General features: G+C 38.5%; 2 protein-coding genes across 2 annotated transcripts; one reads left to right on the forward strand and one right to left on the reverse strand.

Annotated features, from left to right (window-relative positions):
* The first annotated feature begins 3,086 nt into the window (after positions 1-3,086).
* lypc (ly6 domain containing, pigment cell) lies at positions 3,087-7,719 on the forward strand. Its single transcript, XM_079367584.1, has 3 exons — positions 3,087-3,292; positions 4,107-4,226; positions 6,170-7,719. Exons 1-3 carry the CDS (start codon positions 3,241-3,243, stop codon positions 6,379-6,381), a joined length of 384 nt encoding a protein of 127 aa, XP_079223710.1. The 5' UTR covers positions 3,087-3,240; the 3' UTR covers positions 6,382-7,719.
* clic1 (chloride intracellular channel 1) lies at positions 7,117-13,689 on the reverse strand. Its single transcript, XM_079367583.1, has 7 exons — positions 13,551-13,689; positions 13,211-13,275; positions 11,501-11,610; positions 11,094-11,219; positions 10,558-10,664; positions 9,986-10,167; positions 7,117-9,870 (listed from the first exon to the last, which is right to left on the reverse strand). The coding sequence occupies exons 2-7, from the start codon at positions 13,250-13,252 to the stop codon at positions 9,709-9,711; spliced, it is 729 nt and encodes a 242-aa protein (XP_079223709.1). The 5' UTR covers positions 13,253-13,275; positions 13,551-13,689; the 3' UTR covers positions 7,117-9,708.
* Between the last annotated feature and the right edge of the window lie 11,074 nt (positions 13,690-24,763).

Consider the following 24,763-nt stretch of genomic DNA (forward strand, 5'->3'; position numbering starts at 1 on the left):
CTGCCCTGACACCCTGTCCTTGTACTGAGACACAGATTTAATGATGGATTTAAGTATTTCCATGAGGTTTGGATTAAGGGCTCAATATTCTCCCCCTTATCCTGATGAATTGTTTTAAAAAAGGTCAGATACTGTATCAGATGTCCTGCCTCTCTGCCTGTATGTGCTTCTGCAACGTAAACCTGGACTGTCAGCTGGGAATCAATTAAGTTCACAGTTGATGTATTTCACCACCAGGATATCTCTTAAGCTTGTCTCCTTAGCTCTCCATCTGTTTTAATATCATTATAGATAAAGGCTTGATGCTGGCCTATTACAGAGCCACTGTTGTTGTCTGTTTTTGGTTGTGAGGCGCGACAAAAGAAATAATCTATCTTTCCCTGAAATGTGGGTCAAACGATGTTGGGTTTGACATTGTTGTGATTGTTGCATAAACAGGTTCCCTCGTCAGCAGGCCTTTACTTTGAAACAGCAGTCTTGCAAACTGTGTTTACACTGAAGCGTGGCTGATAATGAAGGTTTTGCAGCAGGTACATAAACATGTGTAAACAAATCCAACTAACAAATGACTGTGACTGTGTACCGTATACAAGCAACATTTGGACCTGTGAAGCAGCACTATATTCCCTTCTACTGACTAGATGGAGTTACTGCAGCCTCGCTTGTTTATTCAGGCATTTAAAGAGGCATTTAGAGGATGAAAAAACTACAATCCAAACTGCCTATTTGTATTGCTGTGCACAGAGAAAGAAAAACAGATATTCTGTGTGTGACTGATATTATGGAGGAGTGATAGAGGAGGGAGGGGAGTTAGAGGCCACAGACAGGATTAAAGAACACCATCTGTCCACAGAGATCCAGCCTGTACACAAAACATCCCAGACCTATCAGCAGGTTTACCACCCGGCTCTGTCTGTGATTTAGCAGTCTCATGAACTCCCCCACAACTGACGTTTGGCAAACTTTTGTCCTAAGTGTCCACGTATTATGGAATATTATAATACGTGTGTTGTTTCCTTAAAAACCAGAATCAGCAAACCGATCTTCTGTGTTTTCATTTTTTTGACAGTTTAATATTTTGTATTTTTATGACTATTGTGTTCAAGTTATGGACTTGGCAACTTCATTTCCAAATAGCTAGTATTCTCACACTTTTAAAAAAAAAACACGTATTAACACGTTCAAAGGTGCAATATGAAGAAAGCTTCAATTTACAGCAGTAAAACTGTTGAATTCAAAAGTATCACTGTATATGCAACAACAGTGCCTTATAAACATTAATACACAGTTCAAGTCAATGCACATTTGTTGTTGTTGCTTTTATTTTGAATTCACACCTTTTAAACATTAAATTCATATTTTTCTAAATCTCTATTCAAATGTTTATATTCACTATCTTTGATTAAAAAAAGAAAAATGTACTATACTGCAGTTTGAACCATTATTTGAGGAGATGTGTTTTTTTTCTTTTTTTTTCTTTATGTCTTGTGTTGAGGCTGCTTGGGGCCCCTGACCAGTATGGGGGCCTTTGAGGGCTGCCAAACTTAAACCAAAGCAGTGGCTCAAAATGTGCACAGTTTTATAATTACTGTATGAAACCTCCCTAATCTGACAGCACTCCCACCGGTTGCCCATCTTAGCATACAACACGTTGTCCATATTAAATAATTAAGTATTACACAAACAAATACAAGAGAACAGTTTTAAACACTATTAGTCTGATTGAAGTTGAGTTTGAAGATTCCCCCCCCCCCCTGGATTCGTCTTTGAGTAACTAATGAACTAGTGAACAGCTTATTCAGCCTGAGCCAGCTCACTCCATCACAAGACTGCTGTCAGCAGACCGTCCTGCATGCTGCCCTCATGTCTCCTATTACGCCCTGAAGGATAATTCACTTAAACTCTCCAACTCACTGCCTCCCTGTGCTCGACATGCTGAATCTGCCTCTCGTTCTGCTTTCCTGTCTCTGATGCTGACTCCGTCTACACTCTGCTGACTTTTAGGCAGTTTGCTTTTCTGTTTGTCCTATTAGCATCTTTCTAGTTTTTTTTCTCTCACATACACAACAGAAACAAACACAGAAAGTCAAATTTTACTTAAAGAAAGGATCATTTTCTTTACACCACAGAGCACAGAGATTGTATTCAGGAGTATAGACATGCCAACATGACGAGTGGTCTTCGCCCAAAAGCCAACCAAACCCCGAACAATTTTCAGAGGATTTAAGGAACACAGAAATATCATCATTTAGGTTCACTAAACTACTATGTTTGTTCAGCACATGTTCATTTTCTTTTGTCAGCACAAATTCAGCTATACACAAGACTTATTATTTTGTCAATTTAAAAACATATAACAGGTCCATAAGCCAAATTACAAGAAAGATGACACAGATCCTTTGACAATAATAAATCCAAATATTGTATCAGAATAACTCAATGTTGTAAGGAATGCAGTAACACTATTAATACACAGCAATAGCTTACACGTGTTAGAAATAAAACTATTACAACACTATAAGTCAATGTATAGACATATTCCAAACCTAATAAGATAATGAGAAGAGCGCAGATGATCACCACCTTACAATATGTATGGATAAAGGTGTCATTATTCATTTTTAGCTTTACATGTAAAATTGTAAAATATAAACGAAAGACTACTGAATTAATAAGTTCAGTTAATTCTTCTGAGAACTCGAAATGGTCCTGTGTTTGACTCCTTTATGTTGAGATCAAAGGTCATAATAATCAGCTCTAAATCACATATAAATAGTCTCTTTCTGTCTCTACTTTGGCTCCACATCCCATAAGCACCTCCCGGTCTGTCATATTAATTATCACTGTTGTCTAGACATTAACTATCATGACAGAATGATGAATTCTCAGTAAATATGAGACCAAATTCTCGTCCATGGGCTCTCTTTCACCCTGTCAGCTGATCGTCATTAACTCCCCAAATTAAATTACAAGTATTGAGGAGGAGACGCTGGAAGAGTCAGGTGGGTATTCCAAACAAGACCCAAAACAATTCACAGAAAACAGGAACACAACTGAAAAAAAGAACCAAAGGGTGCTGAGCATTATTATTGGCCACTTGAAGGATAAATATCATTCATGACTGAGTATTGGGATGTTTCAGATTAACCTGCAACACTTGGCTTGAGCAGTCTTTACCAGGAGGGAACTTTTGCTTGAATTGAAACTGAAAACAAGCGAGGACTTTTTACTGGAAGCATCATGTCTCATCCACAAGTTTTGATCGTGATGCTGTGTTGTTTACCTTTGGCAGGTATGTAAAACAATTACACACACGAACATTCAAAGACTGTTCAATGTATGGCAAGGTCTGCTACAGATGGCAAGATTTTAAATAGTGTCTAATTTTGTTGTATTTAGTGGCAAGTTGAGGATACGATCTGTAATCAACGAGTAAGATTTTTTATAAAATCCATCCACATCCTAAAAAAGTGTTTTTTTTCTCAATTTCTTAATTTCTGAGGTTTAGTCATTTAGTTTGGTCGCAACAAAATCCAGTCACAATCTCTCACACAAACATTTACCACAACAAAAGAGCATCTTTGTGATTGGACAGTCAGATGTCAAATGGAGAACAGAAAACACTCAAATCTGTTCAGGCAACATGTATGTACTGGACATCTTCAGTATGTGAAGATTGCAAACTAAGAAAATACCAAAAAATATTTAAACAAAACATTTGTCCCGGTCGGCTTAAAAAAACATCTCTTAACATAACATTACTAAACAGCCCTTCAATATACAGAACCGTCCTTTAGTGCAGCTCGTTGGTCTCTGTTCTCAGGGTAAACACACGTCGTGTTTTAAAGGTGTGCTGTGTTTTTAACGCGTGCCAATGTGTATAAATGTTTAGCTTTGTGTGTTTAACAGCAGATATTTGCACACACAAGTCAAAGACAATTTTCTGCCTTTGCATCACAGTACAGTACTTTCTCTTTTCTTTTTTTGTGGTGTTAAAAGTCACGTCGTGTCTTTTGTGTCAACTAATGGCAGAATAGTTGTAATTGTGGTTAGTGCAGTTGATCCTGAATAAATGAATCACATTTTTTTCTCCTGGTTTCCCTCAGCATGTTTGCACTGTTACACCTGTGTGTTCCCCTCCATCTCTCCTCTGGACTGCTTCAAGTTTCCTCAGGAGTGTCCAGCCGGGCAGCGCTGCCTGTCCAGTACTGCCATGGGAAGACGGGGTGAGACACAAAGCTCTCGCTCTCTTTTGTGTGTGTGTGTGTGTGTGTGTGTGTGTGTGTGTGTGTGTGTGTGTGTGTGTGTTTAGAAGATGCAGTTTATTTCTGGGTCTATAGATGGGATTATTTTCTGAGAATCTAGGGCATTTCGGCCACAAATTGGCAGACAAAGCCTCATTACATACAACATTTTCCAGCACACATTTAATAAATGTTTAGTAGAGTACAGTCTCTATTACTGTATTAACACAGCTTTGCTTTTTCCCTTCTGTTCTCCAGCAAACTTTTTAATGAAAAAGAAACAGTGGTTATTCAGTTAAACTGAAAACTTTTATCTGTAATTTAAGGCTTTTTCTGTCCCATTTTAACAACTATTTTTTTAGTTACAATTCGTGCATTACTCATCTTAAATAGGGCTAATCCTACTCAAGAAGTAGATAAATCTCATAGGCACATGTTCATTTTTTTAACCCTGTTTATTGGGCTACTTCTGAGAGGCTGGTGTATTGCGTTACCTTGTTTTATTTGCTGAGGAATCCCAGAAAACTCTGAAATCTAGAATAAATGTTACATGTAGATTTCAATGAGCAACATCATCAGCAAAGAAAAATATAAAAACAACCATGACCCTCCAAATAATCAAAAACTGGTCTGTTCCAGCTTTGTGTGCTGCGGCTATGGACACTTTAATACATAAAACAATGCTACAGCTTTGAGAGCATTGTCTCAGGCGTGATCTTCCTTTTTGTATTCAGACAAACGGAGACAAACAAGCGACTCGGTAGATCAGATCACTTGAACATTTCTCTTCAGGCTGGTTGTCAGCTCTCTAATGCTGAGGATGCTGTCAAATTATCTCTAAAAATAGGAACATGGGTGGGGCCAAACGCTTACTGCCTCTCATCAGAAGCTGACCCCCTCATCCTCACCCCTCTTACTTCACATGCACCTTAACCCTTTACATGCCCATTTCTCTCCTCCTCGTATCTCAAACACATGACCAAGAAATCATGACATGTTACCCCACCTTTAGGTGCACACATCTGGAAGTGTGAAATGACGACAATTCAGGAGGAATGAGGCTGGAATGGAAAGCGTGACTCTGAAATTAAATTTTGTAGGAATGAAGGATGCAAACAGGTTAATTACATAAAACATTTCAAAGCTCACCCCCTCAGCTTATTTACTAATAAAACCTTGTTAAATTCCTTGAACTGTAATCATGGCCGCCCCTTCATTGTTCCAGATATCAGTAAAAGTGAGTAAAGTCTAAAGAATTACACCAATAATAAAATGTTCTGTCTTTAAAAGAAAGCCAGAACAAATGTTTTTATCAAACTGGATTTATAGGGCACAACTAATGGACTTAACTTTGATGGAAAATTGTTTTTCATGATGTGCAAAATATTTATATACAGTTACATTTTTAGTTTTAGAACAAATATATATTGTTTTTCTTACTCAGAAAGAAAATATCCTTTTCCATAAACTTCGAATAGCACAAGTACAATGTTAAAATATGAACACAAATGTAAGACATTTTTGATTACCATCTCATGGGGTTTTGATCACACATCTATTTATTCTGCATTAAAAACATTGGGAACCACTTTCACTCACTTGTTAAAGCATCATTTACGAGTTGTCAAAGTTGTTGGGTCGGTCTAAGCAGGGTTAAAAATACTTTCAGAGCTGACTCATTACAAGAAGACAAACTTTAAACAAACAAGATGGCATTTGCTACAAACCAGGATGCAACACTCCCGATTTATAAGTCCTCTAATATTATCAATGTTGTTAAATGTAATGTCATTTCTACTCCATAAAAAGGCGGTCATGTCATTCATTTAATGTTTAATGTACATCATGTTAGTCTTCCTTTGCCTCCATATTTTTGTTGATACCAGCTTTTATTGTGAAAATCCCCTCCTTTCATTTCTCTGCAGGTGCTCTACAGGTGACGATGTACGAGAAGAGCTGTGCCGTCCCCTCTCAGTGTGGTGTGAGTGGGCAGAAATACGCCTCAGGCCTCTACTTCAACTACACCAACGTGTGCTGCGACACGGACCTGTGTAACGGAGCCGTGTCCACTGCTGCCCTCAGCTGGGGGCGAGTCGCTCTCTGCATGCTGCCTGCTCTCTCTCTCCTTCTGGCCTGAACACTCCAAGGGGGGTGACAGGGAGGAGGGAGGAGGCCCGGTCACAGGTCACAGGAAATATCAAAGATGAAGAACATGCTGGACAAGAGGTGCCCTCACAAACATATAGTGTAAAAAAAGCAGGTTGTTGTTTTTGGAAGATTTAACAGGCACTGTGTCCTTCTGTCAGACAATTACATTGTAGTGAAGCGATTGTTCAAGGCCTAGCTCATCTAATTTGGTTTATATTCATAGACTCACCGATTCTTCTTCATAAGGAGAACAGTAATGACTTGGGATTTTTTTCAAATATCAAAATGTGTTGCACGTGACATTGCCAATATCATAAATATAGCAGAAATGAGACACTTATATCCATATAAATACTGTTCACTTAACAAACTTAGCTTAGGGTCTATTAAGTGGCTGTTCAGGAGCTTCCCATCATATTAAATACTTATTAATATTTCATCAGGAGATCAGAATTTGATCTTTGATGAAGAAATGTAAGTTTGTTTTTGGGAATATTTTGGCTTTAAAATGTTGCACACTCAGACGTAGGGAGCCACTGAGGGCTGACAGTCTTTAAACTACACTTGAATAGCATCACTTTCACTAGCATTGCATCACGGCATATTTGTTCCTTGACAATTAACATTAGTTTACTTAGCTAGCAGTGCATTGAAATGTGTGCGTGTGTTCTGCTGGCTGTGATCGAGTTGGTGCCTTTAATAACAACAACACACGTGTCACTGGTTCATTTATTAGGATTTTTTTTATTAGAATATTAATACATGTGTCTTTGTAAGAGCTTCAAAGTACAAAATACATTTAATCTGTGCCATTAGTTTGATTGTCTTCATTGTTGATGTAAACCTACTGCATTAGTGTCCACACTATTTGGATGCTGTGGACTTTTGAACCACACAACAGACGGCTTGAAAAAGATTGTTGTCTTTTAAAAGCTCAAATATACTTGGGGGAGGGGGATGGGTGGATTCAAAGTGTGAAAATTATAATATGGTTCTCAAAAATCTGAATTTATAACAACGTTTTTGGAAATTGTTAATCAAAACAGTTAAGTGAAAAAAAAAAGAACCAGATAAAAACATTATTACCACGATTAACACAAGTTCGAAGGTCCCTGAAAAAATATCAAACCCTACAGTAAAAAGTCAAACTCAAATGAAATGATTCAGACTCCCTTTAAATGTCCATCTATTTAAAGTTTTCAAAAACAATTCTGTGAAGCAAAGTGAACGAGTGTAATCTTTCAGATCCACACTTCCTCAAACCCAGCAGTTCACCAAGCAGGGAATTCACTTTTCATCTTCTAAAAAAAAAAAAAAAAAAGAAGAAGCAACTGTGCTCACGCTGGGTGTCTATTACTGTACAATATGTTGGTGTACGATTTTTAACACCAACACCGATTTTTCAAACAGTTCTTAATCGCACTTGGGTGAAATGTTCAATCTTGATCTAACAGACAAGACACAAACACGAGGCTATCTCAAGCTCAGAACACGTAACGCCTGTGTAAATGGAGTCCAAACAGCAAAGAAGCTCTAATCAATGAAATCCACTACAGAAGCTGCTCCTGCAGTCAGAGGCAGCGTGTTGTTTTTTTGATTCCACTTGCTCTGGTTCAGTTTCAAATCACTTTAAGAAAATTATCAGAAGCGCCGACCTGTAAATCCAAACAAATGTGGAAGTGAAAGGTTCAACCTGAAAGTATTCGGGGTTTTAAATGAAGAAAAAGTCTTGAGATATTAAAAATGTTTCTTATTGTCAACAGGTTACATAAACAGACCAAAGCCAGCAACGTTTTACCCTGCTGAGAAGAACAGCCTGTGTAACTACATCTGGACATCGAACTTAAGACATATTAGTCAGACGATATTTTCAGAATGAGATGAGCCTGCCATAGATATGTTGCTACTCGTGTTTTTTACCCCAGCTTGGCCGAATTTAGTCGACATTTTAACAAAACGTCCATAAACATCGACACAGAAAAACTCCATGTTGCTTTAGGACCACACAACACATCTGTATTATTCATCTGCAGCTGGAAAAAGTCCCGAGACATAGAAAGTTATTCCAGTTTGTTTACAACCGGAGTCATGCAGTGAGAGGAAAGTGAACCTTTTTGTTTTCAATGATTCTCCTGAAGCAAAATGTCAGAGAGGCAGAACAAAAATATTCCATTAAGAACTGGGTGACAGAGTAACATGTTGATGGTTGTGGTTGTTTGTTGACAATAAAGACATTTATAAACCTCACCTATTTAATAGTGGCCTGCAATCTTCAACTGAATGAGCTGTTTTCATTTAAAATTATGCATGTTTGTATTAAACTTCCTCTTTTGTTCGATTCCCATGTGACCGAACAGGCCACGTGCCATGAGCTCCACGAGGAAGCATGAAGTGAGCCCTTCTTCATTTCAACAACAGCCTTCTACCTGTGAATCTACAGCAACCTCTAACACACTATCAACTCTATATTCCTTCATCTGTCACACTAAAAGGATCCTTAATTCTTTGCAGGAAGAACAACATTACACATTTTGGAAACGGGCCCCTTTAGCGGATCAACAACAAGCTGTGTAATCTTGAATAATCCGTCACGCCTGCAGTGAGAAAATAGAAAGGGGAAGCCCAGGTCTATTGAAACAGTTTCCTGTTTCTGTTTGCTGCCTCCATTAAGTCAGTTGGCCTTCCTTTCTGAGGCTATGAAGCGCAAGACTTTTTTTTTTTTTTACACAAGATTGGTTTGAGAAAAGAATCTAAATCTAATCCGTTCAAGGCTTTGTTTCCCTCGTTAAAGAAATAATAAAGTTATGGCGAAAAATCCAAACCACAAAAGACACTTTGGCAAGTGAGCTGGCGCTGGTGTTTATGTTCGTTATTGTTTCCTTGATTCCAAGAGTGACATTGGAAGATGAATAGGCAGGCGTGAGGGGTGCGCGGTACTAATAGAAGTTTGATCTGATCGACGGTCTCGCGTGCGAAACCTGTACAGTGAGTGTGAGTCTGTGTGCGAGTCTGCCAGCAGCATGATCAACCAGATAGGAGTTTCTGTTACTTTCCTGGAAAATTCAGATGACAAGCGTGATATGCAAAATAAATGTAGCCACAAAAAAAGAGCAGCTTGTAGAGTTTGAGGAACAGCAGAACGGATGTGTAACATTACCTGCAGGTATAAAAGCTGATGGAAAAAATGCATGTGATAAATGAAAGAGAAAGATATGGACCATGCTGCTGGCAGAGTGTGTGCGCGCTGTGTGCAGAGGAGTAAATGTGTGTTTTGTGCTTTTGATTTTTTTATTCTGCTGGTGCATCCTTTCTCCTCCTACTTGAGAGCTTTAGCGACAGAGGAGTAGGCCATGTGGATCTCCTCGTCGACGGGGCAGGTGGAGGAGAACTCCTCCCTGGCGTACGCTGCGTTCAGGTACCTCCACAGGTTTGACAGAGTCTCAGGGATCTGGAACTTCCGGTACTTTAGACACACCACCTGGAGTGAGAAAAAGCGAGACACGAGCCTTCAGTTCAGGGCCAATAAAATGTGGATTTGAAATGTTTTTTTTTGTTGTTTTCTTTGTGCTGCACAGCTTGAAACAAAAGATTACCTTCATGATGTGGAGCTTAGGCAGCAGGTTGCAGTCAGCCAGAGTGAGGTCTTGGCCGTCCAGGAAGGGGCGGGACGAGGAAGTGACATCATCTGCACTATTCTCGTCGATCTCATCAGGAAGTGGGGAGCCGAGGTAGTCATCGAGCTTCTTGAGAGCCTTCAGCAAGCCTTTCTCTAGATCTGAGCACACAGAGAGGATATCAAAAGACTGTTTGCAATCGAAGCTTACCGGAGAGGTTAATTTTCCCAAAAGTAAATATAAAATCTGTACTGTAGTCAAGACTATTACTATTATTTTCCCTTTTAAGAAATAACAGTTTTCCCCCAGCAACAGTGACAGTTCCACTCAGATCAGTCTAAACTAATCGAGCAGCAGGTGTCCTGAAAATCTCAGGCCAGGATGTCATTAACTCAAACGCTCCTGCTGGTGTTTTGTCCTTCAGAGAAACACAAGAGGGGATCTCTGCTGCACTTCAGGGACAAATACTACTCAAAAGGGGTTTATCAGAACGTAAAAGACAAACGCGATCTTTCTCTCAAACATGATTTTGAGTTACTAGATCCACGTACTTTCATGGGTTTGAGGGTTCGAGTTCTTGACGTAAGCGGAGAATTTGGAGAACACATCCATGCCTGCTGTGTTGGACTCTGGGTTACGAGCAGCCAAACGGGGATACCTGAACAAACAGAAACAGCGATGATGATTCACTTGAGGAAAATTAGAACTTCAAAAGTGACACAAAGACTGTGAATACATAAATACATAAAATATAGGCAAAACGTTTGTCCTTATTTTTTAAATTGGCAATCATTTCCATAATTAATCCAGTCTAAAAAAGGCAGAGAATAATGAAAAGGTCCTAAATTCAAGCTGATATCTTATACCCGTTTAGTCCAAAAAAAACGAATAAAAGTTTGACTTTTTATCGCGAGGAAAAGAAAAACCTTCACAACTGAGACTATAAAATCTAAAAAAATGCCCTGCTTTTCTGCTTGAATAAATTAAAGACTATACCATAATTCCTTTACAGTTGATCTCACTATTTGTTCCAGCTCTAATACAGCAAAAACAATGGGTTTGTAAAGCAGATGGATGGGGAGACAACCTCGGAGGGCTGAGGTTTTCCTCCAGGAACTCCTCAATCTTGTTGGTGTCTGTTTTCACCTCGCTGCCGTACAACAGGAAGGGAGGCTGGGCACCCGGAGCCAGGTCCTTCAAGATGTCCGGTTTCCTGAAGGTGGGTGGAAATTAAAAAAAAAAAAAAAAAAAAAAACGGGTCAGGCAAAAGAGGCAGAGGGTTTACCAGCAAGAGTAAGATGGAAGAATAAGGGGAAAAGAAAATACAACGACTAACCACAGGATATTACTCATATCTGCAGCTAAAAGCATTGCCAGAGAGGCTTTACTGAAATGTTCCTTTACTGCACAGTACACTGACGATAGATGAAACAGAAGCTTGTTATTCCCCTTTTGCACTAACAGAAACCTGCAGCACACGTGTCATGATCTCACCTCTTCATATCCACCGTGGTCACGTCAAAGGTGACTCCTTTCAGCCACAGCACCATAAAGAGCCGCTGGGAGAACGGACAGTTGCCGATGCTCTGACCATCGCTGCCCGCCTGCGACACACACAAAACAACATTTTACATGATTTCATTCTTCACATGTTTGCTGTTCACATGCCTATAGGGATACAGGTGATGTATTCGATTACAGACAAAGAATATAAGGGGGTATATGTTATACATTTTGCAGTTTTTTCTGTTGCGTTTTTGATGACTTCTGTTGGGGAAAAAAATGCTCAGTATGAGGTTATGAAATGGAACAAAATGTCTGACAGAGGTTTGCACATTTGAAAGAACAGGAAAGTCAGCATAAAACACATTACCACTACACACCCAGCATCAACCTTTGACTCATAGGGAACCTCTTTCAGAGCCCTCGTTTGTTTACAGACAGGGAAAGACAGTAAAAGATGAATGAACTACGAGTGGTTCAACGAAAAGCTTTCTCAAATGGAAGCTTTCTTCTTCAGCTGTCTTTGCTAATAAAAGGCAAAGGACCCAAAAATATAAGTAAAAAAAAGAAATTACTCCCCAAAAACTTGATTCGATCACACAAACAACTAGTGGAGTCTTTTTTTTTAAAATTATTATTATTTTTAAATATGACAGTGGACAAAAACTCGTCAAAACCTTTGGACAGAATGAGACATCACATTTGGTGATTTTCTTACATTTCTTCAGAAGATTTGAAAGAAAAACTAGCTCGGTTTCAGCTTCTTTATTTCTTTGTTGATGAAGTAGCTCTATTTCTGGAGTGTTGGTTTGGACAAACAAGGGATTGAAAGACTTAAAACACATGTGCCTTAAACAGGTCTTAATCAATTAATCGGGGAACATTTGTTCTGCATGGCTACAGCGAACAAGTATAGTTACCAATAATAGTTAGCTGCAGCCCTGGAAGCCACATGTCATACATACTATTCAAGTATAGGCTAACTCAGGAAATGATCAGCTTCAAAATTTTCCCCGTGTGTCTGCAGGAAGCCATATTTCATGCTCAGTCAGTCTATACATCTGTGTGTGGCACAAGTAAACCACAGTATAAACTATGACCACTGCTTACTTTCTGTTACTAATGTGAAACTATACTTATGTGTCCTGCTAATGACTGGTTTGAAGAGGCTCACTTGAAACCAGGATTTAGAGAAGTTACAATTGCATCTTTCACCCTTGAAAATGAGAAAAAAAAAAAAAAAAGAGTAGAGGGTGGCGCACATGTTCATACAGAGGAATCATTATGGAGACGTGTGTAAGAGCATGAAGGAGGCAGAGAAAGCCATATTGGTTATTTTAGAACATGTTTGGCTCAAAGAAAATGGGATTAGTCTGCCAAGCCAACATACTAAATATAGATTAAGGACGCCTATCCGTTATCTTGACGTGCATTTAATTAGATTAGTCTTACTGTCATTTATAAGGCAGGTTAGTGACAGCTACTGACATGAATACTATTAACAAATGCTGTAATTTAAAACAAACAAGACTTTAAGATCGCCAAAATAGGAGCAGAGAAAGACATGTTGTGTTATCAGCATTTAATAACACAGCATTGCTAAAACTGATACAAATGTAATAAATAAATAAATGAATGTTTGCGTCACAGCGTCACTTTCTGGGTGTGATGGATGACTTGGCTCACCATTCAGTTACTTACCTTCACAAAAAGTTCCACTTTGATTTGATTCGCGTCGCTCATCTTCACCTCGTTGATGATGAGATCTAATCCAAATAAACGAGAGAAATGTTATTTATAGGGTAAAGCTGAAGAAAAGGGCAAAGCTGCATTTTTTCTAAGCGAGAAACGACTTCTTCGAAACTCGAAACTTGGGGAGCCAAGCCCATCTTCCGCTACAAATCCCAGTCACTCAAAAAAAAAACGACAAATTAAAGACTGCAGCGGCGATGAAAACCTCACACATAGCAAACATAATCCGCTTAAAAGCTCAAATATTGGATCTGAACTGGCTGTTTTTAAAGTCTGCAGAGCTTTTTACCTCGCAGTGCAGAAAGTCGTCGCTGACGCTTGAAGCTGCCTGTTGCTCGTTTCTCCTCCCAGCTCTGCAGCGGCTGCAGCGTCGCTCATCAGCCGCACGGCTCCTCCATTTCCTGGTGCTGCGTGACGACGAGCTCAGCTCTCCGCAAACACAGCGCCAATGTGCTGCTTTGAAGTCGGTGCAGGCCCCGGGTTGACATTGTAGGGTGGAGGACATGCATGTGTGTTAAGAGCAGCCTATAATGTTTTTGTTTGTTGTTTTTTTTCTTCTGACAAACCTCTTTGTCATGTCCATGCAGAAGTTATTACTGTAATCCCCCCTGCAAACAGTGGCGATGTAGTAGCCTACTAGGGCCCCAGGAAAGAAATAATAATTGGAGGCCCTACATCCTGCATTTATCATATTTATGTCTGCCATCATCCCCACACTTACCTATGCTACTCTCTCTCCCCCCCCCCTTTCTGATTTCTCTCTGATAGAGGGATTCTTCCTCTTTATTTTTCTTGGTTGACTTTCAGTGACACACGTTTTTCACTGCAATAACGCATGCAACACTGAGCAACAAGAGTGAGTGCTGTCAGATGAGGCAGCCTTAGGGAGGTTTCCTTCTGTCATTGCTAAATTTGCACATTTTGGGTTGTTGCTGTGTTTTAAAGTTTGTGAATATTGTTCTGGGGGCCCAAGCTGTTGCCTTCTTGTTGACAAAAAGCACCTCTGCCAGTTAAACATGAACATAACATGAAGACATAAACAGGCCCATGAAAAACTTTGAGAAGATCTAAGTAGGCTAAATGGTTAAATTATTATAGGCCTATTAACTCCCTCAGAAGCTGTATGAGCTCGAAGGTCAAAATTGTGAGGTACAAATTGTTATGATTGAAAAGGCATTAGCATATAACAATAAAATGAAAAGTTTAAAATATTACAAAAAATAGTAGTTTAATTTTTATATAGTGAAAAATGTCTGTCATTTAAATGGTCAAATGTGTTATTTCATTGGTTTAATAACAGCTGTCTTATATTTATAGCTGCAGTATTTCCTAATGCTCTCATGTGAAGAAAATGGGCGATGCTTCAACTCATCTTTGTTCCATCGTCCTCGAAAGAAGCAAAATATATATAATTTTGTTCATGATTTCTTGCAAAGTACAATATGTTCTGCTGTATACTAAATTGCCCATAGAGGGGGGTATTGAGCTTTACTTTGCAAGTTCATGGTGGAAGATTTTTTCACTTTGTCAAGTCTGGTCCATTTACAGTAGGTTATGTCCTAAAATCTGTAAAGTGACATCAGAAGCGCCATCGGTCCAGAAGCGGATTTCAGCTCCTGCTTTGAATGTGGGCTCGAGCATGCATGGGGTAGAGAACAAGCAGGGAGGCATGATTCGTTCACAAAACATGTTGCGAGTGAAGACATTGGTCGAAGTTTACACTCGCTACTGATGACAGATTTTCTTTTTCAGAGTACATAAATAATTAATTTCTGTCAGGACTTAAAGACAATTTCAACCAAAATCTTAAAAAGAGTATCTGGAGAAAAATACCAACCCTGTCAAGAAAGTATACCATATTCTATGACTATGACTTGAATTGTCCCCCGGGGACAAAATAAGTTTTTTTGAATTGAATTAATCATGCTTGCTATATTTCGCAGAGAGCTTTTGCATTTTTGTATTCAGCCTGTTATTAAGCTTGTGATACACTAGAGGGCGTCCTCGGTGCATTCGTGTCTCTCAGGTAGTGACACAGGTTTAATCTGATCATCAGGTTGTTTGCGAAGACAACAAAGAAGCTCTGTTGACTCTGTTTGGCAAGTGTTGACAGCTTGTTCCAGCGCAGATCCTCCTGACAAACCAAGCCCTGCTTATTAAATGCTAATGAACATGTTGTACTCTTTTTGTTATTGTGTCACTCAGGAGGCTGAATTGAGTCAATGTTTTCTTAAAGAACACCTCACCTGGGTGGAGGTTTGTTTTCACACCACTTGACCCTTCGACTCTCCCTTTAACAGCTGGACACTTTGGCTGGGGAGTTTGGGTTTTGTGGGATTTTAACAATATTTGTTGAATTTTGTCACTGACATTTAGTTCGTATAAGATAAGATAAAAGTAAATAATGTATTGTTTGTGAAATGTTGTTATAGTGCTGTGCTCATGGTGGACTAATGTAGGGTCTTATTGATAATATAACAGAGTACAGTCTAGACCTGCTCTTTTTGTAAAGTGTCTTGAGGTAACATTTGTTATCAAGGTTGAATCTTGAAATCATTGTGTACTTACAAACTGAACAAAGCTAATTATCAAAACTTATTCTTTTTAAAAGATAAAACTAGCTCTTTCCATTAAACAAGTAAAATATTCGGGAATTCTCTCAGGCTCTTCCTAAAATAGCAGAAACAAATGATAGTGGAGACTTAATTCTTTCCTGATTGATTTTTTTATTTAATGATCTAAAGGTTTTCCCATTTTAAAACAGTGCAGGACCCCTAAATACAGAAAAAGACAGTCTCTCAATGTTGCCCAAAGTGCTACGTTTAAAGATGTACTCCATGAAAATGAAATAAATTTGTTTTAAGTGGGCACATTTTTTAAAAAGCCTACTTATGACTTCTAGCAACAGAGACAAGCTTTCTTTTCAAACTACAAATCCCATGTGCCCCACAGAGAAGACAGCATGGCAGCACAGAAGGCCACAGTCAGAGGGAGGTGGAGAGAATTGGCTGAGTTGCACAGATCTGTTGTGCAGCACTGGAAAGTGCTGGTGTAACCAGCTCCCAGGATGTTTCCGGTCAGCGTCCTACCACACAGGTCTGAGTCCAGACAGCCGCGGATGTGCAGGCTGATTGCCCCTGTAGCATTGAACTCTGGGACGACACGGATGATAAAGCATGTAAGAAACTTTCAATTTTATAAGTATGGCACGTTTCACACAAACATAATATCAACATATTTTATAGAAGATTAAAAGCAGTTCAAAGACCAAATATTACAACTGCAGTATCATGTGTATTAAATAACCCTGCACCAATGTTGTAGTAAATATGCTCATCTATCCACTTCCATAAATACATTAGTGACAACAACAAATTTAAAACCAGGGAGCACAAAGAATGATGTGTTAGAAGAGTGACAAAGCATATTTAAACACGCAGCTTTTATCTTCTCATTGAAGGTGATGCTTCCTTTGACCTATCACCTTCAAAACCACTTCAGTTTTGGGATAAAACTTTCCAGAAAATTCGTGATATCACAGGGATTTTAAACATTTGTAACAGCTGTGTTATAAATTTCATGTAAGGACCTGAGCAATTGTCTAATTCTTTAATCCTCGAGTTTGAACGGACATTGGCCCCAAAGTTGAAGGTGTTTCCTTCTTGGCAGTTGGGGAAAAAAAGACCAAGTCCAAACAAAGCTCCAAAAGTAGCTTCATAATGAAACACTATGTGTGTTGGTTTCATTTATTAATGCTTCATAGGTCAAGACAAACATCAGACAATGTTATTAACTTTTGTTTTAGGTCACGATTGGAAGTTGCAAAGTTCCTTAACTAGACTGTAATCCTAAATGATCACAAGCAATGATTTTATAGTCACGTATTTAATATGTCATGTTGATTTTCCTTGAATATTCTGTGTGTTTCTTACGTGCTTCTCCACGGAAGCAGCTCTCCGTGGCATTATTACATGTGACATCGCTCCCAAAGAAACAAGTCCCGAATAAACCAACGGGGCACTGTCGACACTGCAGACTTTGTGCTGTTCAAAAGAAAAAGAGACAGATCCACATCTTATTGCAAGTACAGTCACTTAATTATCAACATAGTTTGGATGTTTCTCATTAAGACACTACTTCCCTTTGCAACCACAATATCAGTGTACCATCTTTACTGAGTCACGAAGCAAAGATGAGAAAAAGGATAGATCACATTTTTCAATGTATCTGCTAAGTGAATTGTAGAATGATATTTCCTTTTTGTGTTGACATGGTTTACTCATTGTTTTATTGTATAGGGAAGTTAACGCATAATCCTTTTAAAGGTTAGGTAGCAGGCTGCCCTATAAATGCTTTATATAAGTATTTTTTTGTGTCATGGTCTGGACATACTGTTGATTTCACAGTTCACATGATGGGGAATATAATTTTTATGTGCAACAATTATAGTACAGGACCATTTACCTGTACTTGAGTCAATGTAATTAAGCTGCATCAAAGTTAAACCATCTGAGACTTCATCAAAAACAACAATTAATACAGCTACCACCAATCTTAGTCTTTGTTTGTCAGGAGACTCATTCCTGAACATTTTGTTTGCCTCGAGTAAAAAGCTCATTGTATCAGGAAGAAAGTTAGCAGACATGTTATAGTCTTGACAGACAGACATGAAAGTCAGACCAGCTTCACGATCGAGGTCATATTAAATCAACAATAACAAGAATTACAGAGAATATAAAGAAAGAGTTTATTTTTATTCCCCAATTTGTTTTCAGAGTTTGATGGCTAATTCTCTTATTTCCTCGTTGACATTTTAAGATATAATTACCTGCAGAGATGAACGCACACAGGACAATCACTGCCTTCCAAAAGTTGTTCATCCTTCTGAGGGTTTTTTCAACAGATTCTTCTTGTACAAAAAAAAAAAGAAGCCCTTTAAGGATTTAAAGTACCACTCTCAGACAAGTGAGCGTCCGAGAAAGACTTGAGGTTGGAGTCAATGAAGAAACAATGTGAAAGAATGAGGTTCATCAGGTTTTAAGTCTTTCCTGGAAAACTCTACTCAACCAAAACTCCCACAGCCTGAAGGAATATAACAGCTTTTATGTTTAAAGATTTGTTCATCTTTTATTCTTTGTTCACTATAAAGAGCCTTTACACATTTTCTATCATCTATAAATAATACATTTATAGGCAGAGAAGCAAACAACATTGGGAGTTTAATAATAAAGGAAGATGCAGTTCATCCTGTTCTTTAATTGTTGCATTCAAACACAACACCTAGTAATTAATCTGTTGTTGCTTTTTAAAGACTTTGGGTGCTCCAAAGGGCCACGAGGGCTGCACCCACAGCAGCAGTGAGAGGCAGCTGCACAGACGTGGCTCCGTTACAGCAGTCGGTCATGCAGCAGGTCCTGGTCACTGTGTAGCCGGCAGTCAGGAGAGTCCCCGTCTCAGTTTGGTTGCAGAGAGTTGAGTTCAGACAACCTCGAGTCTCCCAGCTCATCAGACGACTGATGTTAAAGGCTTGACAGGGGGCGAGGGGAGACAGAGCTTTTGTTAGATCGTCGACTTCGAGTTTGGGAAAACCAAAAGCAGAGAGAACTGTCTGTGACCAAATGACTCACTAGTATAAAGAATGTATTGAGATAGCAGCACTGATTGTTTACAATAGTTTTCTTGTGCTGGATGAGTAGCCATGTTGTGTAATTCAAAGCAAGAGCTGGTTTATAGTGTCACACATTGTCCCCACAGCCATCAGACTGTACAACAGCAGGAGCTAGTCTGTATTTATATATATTCTCTTTATATATAGTATACAATATCATTACAATGTTATTACGTTACCTTTATTTTATTATATTATATCTACACTGTGTATATTATATATTACATTATACTCTTATATTCTTATAACTATATATCTATACTCTATACTCTAGTCAAAACTGCACTATATTTATTATACTTATAACTTATTACTTATAACTGTCAATACTGTTTACATAACCTTCTGATCACAAATGTCACTTTAAATTCTTCACTGGTCACTTTAACATGCCATTTACTGCACAGTATTATCTTTTTCATTGTCCTGCTGAGTCCACCACACTATAGTCCTCTGTATATATCCCCCCTTACTACCTGGATTGTATTTATGTTTATGTTATTATTTTATTCGATTTTTGACTTTTTGTTTTTGATTCTGCACTGCTGCTGTAACGCCCGAATTTCCCCATTGGGGATCAATAAAGTTACAGGTAAAAGCCAGTAAATTAGAATATTTTGAAAAACTTGATTTACTTCAGTAATTGCATTCAAAAGGTGTAACTTGTACATTATATTTATTCATTGCACACAGACTGATGCATTCAAATGTTTATTTCATTTAATTTTGATGATTTGAAGTGGCAACAAATGAAAATCCAAAATTCCGTGTGTCACAAAATTAGAATATTGTGTTAGGGTTACATTTTGAAGATACCTGGTGCCACAAACTAATAACTCAAAACACCTGCAAAGGGCTTTAAATGGTCTCTCAGTCCAGTTCTAAAGCCTACACAAACATGGGGAAGACTTCAGATTTGACAGCTGTCCAAAAGGCGACCATCGACACATTGCACAAGGAGGGAAAGACACAAAAGGTTATTGCTGAAGAGGCTGGCTGTTCTCAGAGCTCTGTGTCCAAACACATTAATGGAGAGGCAAAGGGAAGGAAAAACCGTGGTCAGAAAAAGTGTACAAGCAATAGGGATCACCGCGCCCTGGTCAAGATTGTGAAAAAAAACCCATTAAAAAATGTGGGGGAGATTCACAAGGAGTGGACAGCTGCTGGAGTCAGTGCTTCAAGATCCACCACCAAGAGACGCTTGAAAGACATGGGTTTCAACTGCCGCATACCTCGTGTCAAGCCACTGTTGACCAAGAAACAGCGCGAAAAGCGTCTCACCTGGGCTAAGGAAAAAGAGAGCTGGACTGCTGCTGAGTGGTCCAAAGTCATGTTTTCTGACGAAAGCAAATTTTGCATTTCCTTTGGAAATCGAGGTCCCAGAGTCTGGAGGAGGACAGGAGAGGCACAGGATCCACGTTGCCTGAACTCTAGTGTAAAGTTTCCACCATCAGTGATGGTTTGGGGTGCCATGTCATCTGCTGGTGTCGGTCCACTCTGTTTCCTGAGATCCAGGGTCAACGCAGCCGTATACCAGCAAGTTTTAGAGCACTTCATGCTTCCTGCTGCTGACCTGCTCTATGGAGATGGAGATTTCAAGTTCCAACAGGACTTGGCGCCTGCACACACCGCAAAATCTACCCATGCCTGGTTTACGGACCATGGTATTTCTGTTCTAAATTGGCCAGCCAACTCCCCTGACCTTAGCCCCATAGAAAATCTGTGGGGTATTGTGAAAAGGAAGATGCAGAATGCCAGACCCAAAAACGCAGAAGAGTTGAAGGCCACTATCAGAGCAACCTGGGCTCTCATAACACCTGAGCAGTGCCAGAAACTCATGGACTCCATGCCACGCCGCATTAACACAGTAATTGAGGCAAAAGGAGCTCCAACCAAGTATTGAGTATTGTACATGCTCACATTTTTCATTTTCATACTTTTCAGTTGGCCAACATTTCTAAAAATCCCTTTTTTGTATCAGCCTTAAGTAATATTCTAATTTTGTGACACACGGAATTTTGGATTTTCATTTGTTGCCACTTCAAATCATCAAAATTAAATGAAATAAACATTTGAATGCATCAGTCTGTGTGCAATGAATAAATATAATGTACAAGTTACACCTTTTGAATGCAATTACTGAAATAAATCAAGTTTTTCAAAATATTCTAATTTACTGGCTTTTACCTGTATATCCTATCCTATCCTATCCTACATTGTTAAAGAGTCAGCTGACTGTGACTCCGCTTCAAGCTGTCAGAGGTGTGCACCTGCACATACAGTACACCTACCTGCCTGCTTCAAAGAGTTCAATGAATCCCTTTCATGTAGTGTATGAGAAATAAAACGTGACTATTTGGGTGTAACCCTTTAAAAGAAAATTCTGCATTTATTTAAGATTGTCAGTTTATTCAGCTTCAGCAGCATTAAATAGGCTGTGATTATAAAACTGTTACAGAGTCACCTCGTTAACACTGTTGTGTTTGATTACGGTGATGTTTTATATGTGCATGCATCCTCTCAGTGCATAATATCTCTGGATACTGTGCATCATGATGTGTTTAGATTCATAACAAATCTTAGAAACATTGTACATTGTATGATCGAGTCCACTACCCTGCATTGTCTATGTGTCAACAGAATCCTTGACATGCCGTTATTTATATGTTTGTAGGCCTACTTAACTTGTTTCCCTCATACTTGTGTTTTTGTATTGTTGTGAAAACTGCTGAAAGCCACAGTCTTCGCTCTGTAACCCAGTCAGAAAACGTATTGTTGTCATCTGTCCTCAAAGTTTCAGGTGCACTGCTCTTGCAGTCTGCCCTCTTTAAATCTTTAAGTGTAGATTGAAGGTGCTGGGGAAGATGATTCAGGTTGTAGAAATTTTGAATAATGACTTTTTTGTCTTCTGTAACTGAGGACATATTGATCTATGTTTGTAACCTGTTTATTGAGCTGCTGACCCATTTGGCCAGGTCACTCTTTCTTCTGGTAAGACACATTTGAAATAAAATAACAAAACGCACAGAAATATCTAGCCTCACTCCACTCATTCATTTTCTGAAAAAAAAAGAAAAGAGAATTAGCTGTAAAGGAGATGATCAGCGTGTTACTCACCCAGATTTCCGGAGTAGCAGCTGGTCTGAGACTCACTGCAGGTCTCAGTGGATGGAAACAGACATCGACCCACAAAATTCATTCTGCAGGTGTTACAAACCAGAGACTCACCTGCGATGAAACAGTGAACAATTTGTCACTTCATAACACTTTCTATGTATTTCTGTGGTGATTGATAAAACATTGACAGAAGTTTGTTGTATGTAGGAGAATACAGAAGTCATGAAAGATAATGTTTGCGTGATGTTTTTAAATGCTCTTATCTCGATACTATGTTTTTTTTCCACTGTGAAGAAATGTGAAGATAATACACATATTTAACAGTGCAAAAGAGTTAAAATAAAATAAAAAAACAGACAGTTAAGACAGTTATATTATATAAGTGATATCTCGGTAGAGATTGAACAAACAAACTGAAATAAAAAAGTGAATTAAATTGTTATCACAAGATAGGAAAGCTTGTTTTCTCTTTATGTTAAACTATAAGAAAGATTTTGACAACAATATTTGTAAAAGGAATATTTCTCAGTTGTTGCTCAAAAACAGTGGGAGGGGCAACACAGTAATGTTTGATTGACAAGATGATCTTTCAGGGATCTTCATGGTCTTAGTCTTGTCTCAGTCTCAGCCTGGGTCTTGGACTTGACTCGGTCTCGATCCCTAAATGTCTTAGTCTCTAAGATGTCCAGTCTCAAGTATGTCTTGGGATCGGTTGGTTTGTGTTGGCTTTGACTACAACACTACCATAAACATCTTTTCCAATAAAAATATTTAAAATATTCTAAGTCATGTCATGTTGTACAAATGTTGTACAACATGTCATGTTGCCTTCTTTGCATGAAACGTGTAGCATGAAACCAGTTCATAAACTCAACAAGAAAAAAACATTAAATATCTCCAACACAATTCATTTTAAACATAAAGTATTAAACTGTATGTCAGCCACTCTCACTCTCTCTCACTCTCTCTCTCTCTCTCTCCCTATTTCAAACTCTGTTCACTGTGCTATCTCTATAATAAAGGCATAAAAGCCCAACAATTAAAAAGACAATTTAGGATATATGTTTTAAGCAATTTGACCAAATGCTCCTCTTCATCAACACATAAATCTAACAAAGAATGTGTTGTTGTTTCTCTTACCTGTAACAAACATTGCCATCAGTGTTGCACAGATCCACATGAACTTGTTCATCTTGTTCCTTTGCAGACTCAGTAACTTTCAGCAAATTTAAGAGGGCCGTAATGAAAAACAGCAGGTTTGAGAGACTTAGTAATCCAACTTTACGTGAGCATCTGCAGTGAGATCAGCTCCTGCTTTTATAGGCTATAGCATATTGGTTTGGTGTCAGGGCAATGGATTATTCATTGAAAACATAGACAAAAGAACAATGTTGATATTCGTCCTTCATCTTTATGCTGACCTCCATTTAAAAGACCAAACCAAACAAAGGTTTGTTTGACATCAGTAAAGTCTATGAGAAAGCCCAACAAATAGAATAACATGATGTTTGAACACATGACTCATGCAGTGTGTGTTGACATTTGTGTTTGAACTTTTGTGATGTATTGTTAGCACGTCATTATCAAAAGAGAACACAGCGTCAGCCCATTATAGTTATATGACCGAAAAAAACCCAACATGTAATGACTTTTGTTAGAGCACGGAGCAGAAACTCCTTTTATTTAAAAGCAATGAATAGAATAATATAATCATATAGGATTTATTTTCCATCAAAACAACAAATATTTGTGCACCAGATAAAAAAGAAGAAGTACACATGAGAAGTATAGGCATAAACTGTTAGCTGTTGTAATAATTATTATGTAACATTTGAAGAATCAGGGAAGGAAATAATTCAGTTACAGTTTTTTTTTATAATCCAAAATTCATCACGAGTCATCAGATGTTAATCTTAGCCACTCCTATTGCATCAGCTGGTTTTGACTGTAGACAGACAGACAGACAGACAGACAGACAGACAGACAGACAGACAGACAGACAGACAGACAGACATTACAAACAGACGACTGGGCAACCTGAGGGTCGGCTGGTGTGGACCAAAACAATAAAGTTGATCTGGTAGTTGTAGAGGTGCCACATCACTTACCGAGTAGCGCTTATGTGCTCTTGAGCAAGGCACTGAACCCCTGTACCCCCTTTGTATTTCGGGCCTACATGTGTGAGAAGCATGTCTCTCAATAACAGAGTGGAAACCTGAATTTGCCTCAGGGAATAATGACATAAAGAAAGGGAGGAAGAACATTTCCAAGGCCTTCAACAGGGTGACGAGAGAGAATGAGTGGGGTGTGTATGAAGACGTGTTTATGGGTAGGTGTGTAGGTAGTTGTGTGAGAAGTGAAGGTGTGTCTTTGTTAGTGTGTCGTATGCGCAGACATAAGGCAGAACCATGGGGTATGTTTGTTGTGGTTGTTGCCATGTTTTTATTCTACACATCACCAGCAGTGATTGGTTTAAGGTGTTCAAAACATTGAACAAAAAGATTTAAAGAGACACGATTATTCATAATACACCATGAGATCCTATTAACTGTATGATTTTTCAAATATTGACCAAATAGAAATAAAACTATTATTGGCTTTGAGTTAGAATCCTCACTATGTACCAAAGAAGAATATTTGTTTCTGTTAAAAAAAAAAATCTATTATAATATATTATAATATACTTTTTTTTTTTTTTTTCATTTTCATTTTTTGGT

This window comes from Symphodus melops (genome assembly GCF_947650265.1).
Source record: "Symphodus melops genome assembly, chromosome: 18".
Taxonomy (NCBI): domain Eukaryota; kingdom Metazoa; phylum Chordata; class Actinopteri; order Labriformes; family Labridae; genus Symphodus; species Symphodus melops.

Bases quoted from the DNA above. Each gene is read 5' to 3' on its own strand.
- lypc (XM_079367584.1), top strand. From the start codon at position 3,241: ATGTCTCATCCACAAGTTTTGATCGTGATGCTGTGTTGTTTACCTTTG. The intron at 3,293-4,106 runs GTATGTAAAACA...GGTTTCCCTCAG, and splicing joins GTGTTGTTTACCTTTGGCAG to CATGTTTGCACTGTTACACC. The intron at 4,227-6,169 runs GTGAGACACAAA...ATTTCTCTGCAG, and splicing joins TACTGCCATGGGAAGACGGG to GTGCTCTACAGGTGACGATG.
- clic1 (XM_079367583.1), bottom strand. From the start codon at position 13,252: ATGAGCGACGCGAATCAAATCAAAGTGGAACTTTTTGTGAAG. The intron at 10,665-11,093 runs GTTGTCTCCCCA...CTGTTTGTTCAG, and splicing joins GAAAACCTCAGCCCTCCGAG to GTATCCCCGTTTGGCTGCTC. The intron at 9,871-9,985 runs GTAATCTTTTGT...TTCTCACTCCAG, and splicing joins CTAAGCTCCACATCATGAAG to GTGGTGTGTCTAAAGTACCG.